Below are 6,817 nucleotides of genomic sequence, written 5' to 3'. Positions count from 1 at the left end.
TCAAACACACCAGCTACTCCACAGGAGAAAGGTGAGACAGGTGGCTTCCATAAAGATTTACAGCCTTGGAAACCCTAGGGGCAGTTCTATTCTGTTCTATAGGGTTGCTCTAAGTCGGAATCAACTCAATAACAGGGGATTTGGTTTATACATGTGGACCTCACCAAATGGAATACATAGGAATCAAACCAACTACATCTGTGGAAAAGATAATACAGAAGTTCAATATCATCAGTCAGAACAAAGCCAGGGGCTAACTGTGGAAAAGATTATCAATTGCTCATATGCAAGTTTAATGAGAAACTGAAGAAAATTAAAACAAGTTCATGATGCCAAAATATGACCTTGAGTATAGCTCACCTGAATTTAGAAACCATCAGATTTGATGCATTGAATATCAATGACTGAATACCAGATGACTCATGGGATGACATCAAGGACACCATACATTGAAGAAAGCAAAAGGTTATTTGAAAGACAGGAAAGGAAGAAAAGACCAAAATGGATGTCAGATGAGATTTTGCAACTTGCTTTGAATGGAGAGCAGTTATAGCAAATTGAAAAAAATGAAGTAAAAGCTGAATAGAAGATTTCAAAGGGCAGCTTGAGAATACAAAGTAAAGTATAATAATGAAATGTGCAAAGACTTGGAGTTAGAAAACCAAAAGGGAAGAACATACATGGCATTTCTCAAGCTGAAATAACTGAAGAAAAAAAATTAAGACTCAAGTTGCAATAGTCCCTGGGCAAAATATTGAACAATGCAGGAAGCACAAAAAGAAGATGGAAGGAATACACAGAGTTACTTTACTAAAAAGAATAGATCAACATTCAACTAATTCAGGAGGTAGCATATGATCAAGAATGGACGGTACTCAAGGAAAAAGGCCAAACTGCACTGAAGGAACTGGAGAAAAACAAGGTCCCAGGAATTGGTGGAATATCCATTGAGATGTTTCAACAAACGGATGCAATACTGGAGGTGCTCACTTATTTATGCCAAGAAATTTGAAACACAGCTACCTGGCCAACCAACTGGAAGAGATCCATAGCTGTGCCCATTCCAGAGAAAGGTGATCCTACAGAATGCATAAATTATCAAACAATATCATTAATATTACGTGTAAGTAAAATTTTGCTGAAAATAACTTTAAAACATTGCAGCGGTATATTGACAGGGAACTCCCAGAAATTAAAGTGGGATTCAGAAGAGGACATGGGATGAGGGCTATCACTGCTGATGTCAGATGGATCTTGGATGAAAGCAAAGAATACCAGAAAGATGATTACCTGCGTATTATTGACTGTGCTTAAGTATTCGACTGTGTGGATCATAAGAAATCATGGATAACATTGTGAAGAATGGGAATTGCAGAACACTTAATTGTGCTCATGAAAAACCTGTACATAGACTAAGAGGTAATCTTTCAAAAAGAACAAGTGGATAGTATATGGATTAAAATCAGGAAAGGTGCGTGTCAGCATTGCATCCTTTCACCATACTTGTTCACTTTGTATGCCGAGAAAATAATCCAAGAAGCTGGACTATATGAAGAAGAAAGTGGTATCAGGATTGGAGGAAAACTCATTAACAACCTGCAATACGCACATGATACAACCTTGCTTGCTGAAAGTGAAGAAGACTTGAAGCACTTACTGATGAAGATCAAAGGCAGCTTTCAGTATGGTTATACCTCAACATAAAGAAAACTAAAATCTTCACAACTGGACCAATAAGCAATGTCATAATAAATGGAGACAAGATTGAAATTGTCAAGGATTTCATTTTACTTGGATCCACAATCAACACCCATGGAAGCACCAGTCAAGAAATCAAAGGACACATAACATTGGGCAAATCTCCTGCAAAAGACCATCTTTAATGTGTTAAAAACCAAAAAGGTCACCTTGAAGACTACGGTGCACCTGACCCAAGCCATGGTATTTTCACTAGCCTGATCTGCATGTAGCGTAGTGCCTAAGGCACTTGATTGCTAACCAGAAGGCTGGCGGTTCAAACCTACCAGCCACTCCTCGGAAGGAAGGTTGGGCAATCTACTTCTGTAGTGATACTGCCTCGGAAACCAAGGAGGAGTTGTGATGAGTGGAGTCCGACTCTATGACACATAACAACAACAACAATGATCTGCTTGTGAGAGCTGAACAATGAATAAGGAAGATCACAGAAGGACTGATGTATTTGAATTGTGGTGCTGGCAAAGAATATTTAATGTACTGTGGACTGCTAAAAGAACACACAAATCTGTTTTGGAGGAAGTTCAGCCGGAATGCTCCTTAGATGTGAGATGGGCAGACTTCCTCTCTTGTACTTTGGTCATGCTGTCAGAAGGAGTGAATCTCTGAAAAAAGATATTATGCTTGGTAAAGGAGAGGGTCATCAGAAAAGGGGAAACCCTCAATGAGATGGATTGATACAGTGGCTTCAACAATGGGATCAAGCATGGCAATGACTATAATGATGTCACAGGACTGGGCAGTATTTCATTCTGTTGTACATAGGGTCACTATGAATTGGGAACAACGTGATGGCACCTAACTGTTGTTCAGACTAAAGAGACAATACTATGGCTTAGACTAGTAATGGTAGTGGTGCAGTAGATAAGTAGTCAGAAATTCTAAATGTATTTTAAAGGTAAATGAAGATGTGAGAGGAAACAGTCAAAAATTAGTGCAAGATTTTTGGTCTCAATAAACTGGGTAAACAGTGGTGCCATGTATTTGGAGAGGCATACTGGGGAAGATTTGGGGTGCTTCGAGCTCAGATTGGACGTTACATTTACATGTCTATTAGATATTCAGATGGAGATGTCTAAAAAGTACTTGGATATATGAGTCTGTAGTTGAGGGGAAAGTTAGAGTTCTTTCATTTAATCCTCTAATAATCTTGTAAAAGAGATTATTTTCTGTTATTTTATATGGGGGAGCTCTGGTGGTACAGTGGTTAAGAGCTCAGCTGCTAACTGAAAAGGTCAGCAGTTCAACCGCATTAGTGTCTTTGTGGGAGAAAGATGTGACAATCTGCTTCCATTACAAGATCACAGCCTCGAAAACTCTAAAGGGTAACTGTAGTTCTACTCTGTCCTATAGGGTTGCTATGAGAAGGAAACTGGCACACAGATTATTTATATGGCTTATCTAATTTCACCAAGTTTAGAAGCAGTGGAGCCAGGGTTTGAATCAATCCTGTTTGACTCCAAAGCTGAACTCTTTTCTACCATATTTCCTCCTTACCATACACATACACCTTGTATCCTCAATTTAAATTTTACAGATAAGCACGTCCGCCTCCCAACTCAAATTTAAAACCCACATCATTACAAGTTTCCTTTGGCTCCAGCTCTATTCAAGATAAGAATGGTATGATGAAGGAAGTTACACTACCTCAAATTCTTCTGTAAAAACAATGGTATATATATGTATACTCACAATAAATATAAGATCTATCTATCTATCTATATATATGTGATCATTAAACACTCAACAAAATACCAAAACAATGGGACAAACTGAGTTCTGTAAGGCTTTGCACCAATAATTACCTATTATTTTTAAAATTAAAAAAAAAAAAAAGGAAAGGAATGGATATCAAATCCGACAGGTAGATCAGAGCTTCATTTTGAAAACCACCGAGCTCAGGTAAGTTTGTGTCCAGAAAGCATTAGGAAAAAAGGAAGAAGATACTGTACTTTGACTTTAAAAAGAGTGGCTAGCCAACTAGATCCCGCCACAGTTAGCTTCCCTAAAGAGTGATCAACAACTTGTCTCACACCAACCCAGAAAACGTTACCTTTACAATTTGATCTGTGATCTCTACTCAACATTTTGAATGACTTGCTGGTTGTGTTCAAAAACTGTCCAATATGACTCTTTCCCAGACGTTTTCCAAGGAATAGGAATTATCTTGTATAATTCACATGGACAGACTCCACATTCTATTTCGCCCAGCCTAGGAAGGCTCCAACAACCTTTCTTCATTGTGGATGCACGGTCCTAAATTTGGCTGTAAGAGTATCCTTTGTTTCGCACCCTGGTTTCGCTCCCAGGAACAGCATCGCCAAGTAGAGCACTGAAACATTTGACCACACGCCACTTCCCTCGGAGGCAAATCTGATAAATCCCGAAATATGCAGTTTCATCCAGATACCTAGACCTTGTATCTTTTTTCCAACAATGTCCCGAACCCTGTCCCCAGATTGCCATTCAGCTCGAGATGGAGACAGAGACAAGAAAGGGAGCCTGAGACCCTCCAAACCCAACCCTTTACTCCGCTCCGAGCCTGAAGTCTCCCCCATCTCCAGCCTGAGCGTAGACAACTTCAGCTGCCGATCTCGTTCCGGTCCTGGAATCCTGCCGGTGCAGACACACTGGTCCCTGGCAGACTGGCTGGAACATACCAGGCCTGGATACTCCTCGGACCCCGACCACTATTGGAGCAAGGAGGCGGCAGAACTGACTGCACAATGACAACCATGACGACGCGCAGACCACGCACACAAACTCATCCCTTGTCCCCGCGAGGGGCGGCCATACCTGGCTTGCTGCGCTGCTTCCCCAGGGCGGCTGTTGAAAGGGTAGCGGTGCAGCGGTAGCAGTCACCTGCCCGGGCTCCGCCACCCCCACGGATCTCACCTGGAGCGCTACGCCGAGGCCCAGCTCAGCAGCACAGCCCTTCAGCCCGGGAGCCTTCTGATTGGCTCAGTCTCTGGCCCTCTCATATTCTCTTCCGGGTGAGAGGTGCTGGATCTCCTTAGCAACCAAAGCACACTCAGTGCTCTGCGAATCTGTGTAAGGTTTCGTACCCTCCCAGGGCGCAGAGCTGGCGGCCCCGAGGGGACCGCGAAGTACCGAAAGTCTCTCCAACCTTCCTGTGTCAAGTGAGTGCTCCCTTCCCCGCGCCGCGGGCGGGAAGGGCGCCTTTAGTAAAATCCGCGATGAACCGGGTCTTGGCCCCCGGTAACTGTTACATGTGTGTGACATATTTCCTGAGCGTCTACACAGGTCGGTAGTTTGGGGGTCAGGAAACGAAGAGTTCTTGTGCTGGCAGTCTTGAGACCCAGATGCTATCTATGATTCTGCCATTAATTCTCTGTTGTGATACCTTAGGCAAATGCCAGCCTCTCTGGGCCTCAATTTCCTGTATGGAGCCAGAAGGTATGGATCTCTGAGGTTCTCTCTAGCTCCAATATTCCAAAATTTCCAATGTGGAACCTACTAAGGACGTTTGAAAACAATTCAGTTTTTTTGTGTGTATGATTAACTTTTAGTGCTTTTTAGTGCAGTCTGTTTAATGACTGCTTCCCTAGTGCCATTGATTAACTAGACATTGAGTTTCTCCTAACATTAAGCATTGAACTAGATAGTAGAGTGAGAAAAGAGATGACTAATCCACCATTTCTGTACAGGAGCTCCAGATGTGATAGGAGATCTTGCACAAAATCTTTACGTTTCATAGAGCTTATAGTATATTGGGATCCCTGGGTAGCAAAAACAGACCTAAGAGCCTGACTAACTAGAAGATTGGTGCTTGGAATTCTCCCAGAGGCACCTCAGAAGAAAGTCCTGGCAATTTACTTCCGAAAGGTCACATATATTAAAAACCCTATGGAGCACAGTTCTCTTTGATAACATGGGATATTGGGTATAAGAATTAACTTGAGGAGAGCTGGTTTAAGTATATATTAGGAATAGGCCCAGAATGCCATGGAGGTCTTAGAGAAGTCTGATGGTGAAAAAGAAAGGCTTCATACCTGAGCCATAGCTGGATTACAAGAAAAAGCTAATCTATACAGAGTTAGACACGGGCCTAAGTGCTTTATGTGGATTATCTCATTTACTTAATTTGCCTCATCTAAAAATAAGGAGGGAGCTCTGGTGCATAGTGCCTAAGGCATTTGACTGCTAACCAGAAGGCTGGCACTTCAAACCCACCAGCCACTCCTTGGAAGGAACTCTGGGCAATCTACTTCTATAGAGTTACTGCCTCGGAAACCCAAGGAGTGGTTGCTATGAGTCGAAATCCATTCCACGGAAGTGAAAGGAAACTGAGGCATAGAAATATAAGTAATTTGTCCAAGGCCAAAGAAGATGATGGAGTCTGGCTCCAAACCTAGGTACTCTGATGCCAGAACAGAAACCCTTAACTACTACACTTTTTTTTACCAGCTCCCCAGGATGAATGCCAGTTAACTAGTCAAAGGGAAAGATGTGCCAGGGAGAGAGGACAACAAAGAAAGTGTGAGGAACTATATGCCAATTTGGCAACCTATTTAGTGTTATTGGTTAAACACTTAGAAAGCAGTCCTGTGTCCCTGCCCCCTGGGAACTTCTAGCAGACATGTAAATAATTTATAAGCACACATGGCTGTCTTTGCATACCTCCACACTTCATCTTTTATCTACAAGCAAACCTTAGAAATTATAGGAAAAAATATGAAACATACCTAATTTTATAGTTTTCTAAGATTTAGTGTTAATTTATATTTCTATATAACCCCTAAAACAAGATCAGAACTCTAACATTTGCTCTCTATCCCTCACACCACTTCCATATTGATATCTGAAATTTAGTCACTGATTGTTTTTTTAATTTAATAATAAATACGTAACAATAAAAACAACAGTTGTTGTTGTTATGTGCCGTCGAGTCAGCCCTGACTCATAGCGAGCCCTCCTTGGGTTTCCGAGGCAGTATCACTACGAAAGTAGGATTGCCCAACCTTCCTTCCGAGGAGTGGCTGGTGGGTTTGAACCGCCAGCCTTCTGGTTAGCAGTCAAGTGCCTTAGCCACTATGCTACC

At 41.9% G+C, this 6,817-nt stretch overlaps 1 protein-coding gene across 1 annotated transcript in view; it reads left to right on the top strand.

Annotated features, from left to right (window-relative positions):
* The first annotated feature begins 4,952 nt into the window (after window positions 1-4,952).
* MORN2 (MORN repeat containing 2) overlaps window positions 4,953-6,817 on the top strand; it is a 35,588-nt gene continuing 33,723 nt past the window's right edge. Inside the window, exon 1 of the mRNA XM_007945078.1 lies at window positions 4,953-5,019. Within this exon, the coding sequence (XP_007943269.1) occupies window positions 4,953-5,019 (67 nt within the window). The remainder of the gene's footprint in view (window positions 5,020-6,817) is intronic.

Source organism: Orycteropus afer, unplaced genomic scaffold, assembly GCF_000298275.1.
Source record: "Orycteropus afer afer isolate SDZICR_OR568_19922 unplaced genomic scaffold, OryAfe1.0 scaffold00131, whole genome shotgun sequence".
In the NCBI taxonomy this organism is placed as follows: Eukaryota; Metazoa; Chordata; class Mammalia; order Tubulidentata; family Orycteropodidae; genus Orycteropus; species Orycteropus afer.
This window is presented reverse-complemented; position numbering and strand designations above follow the sequence as displayed.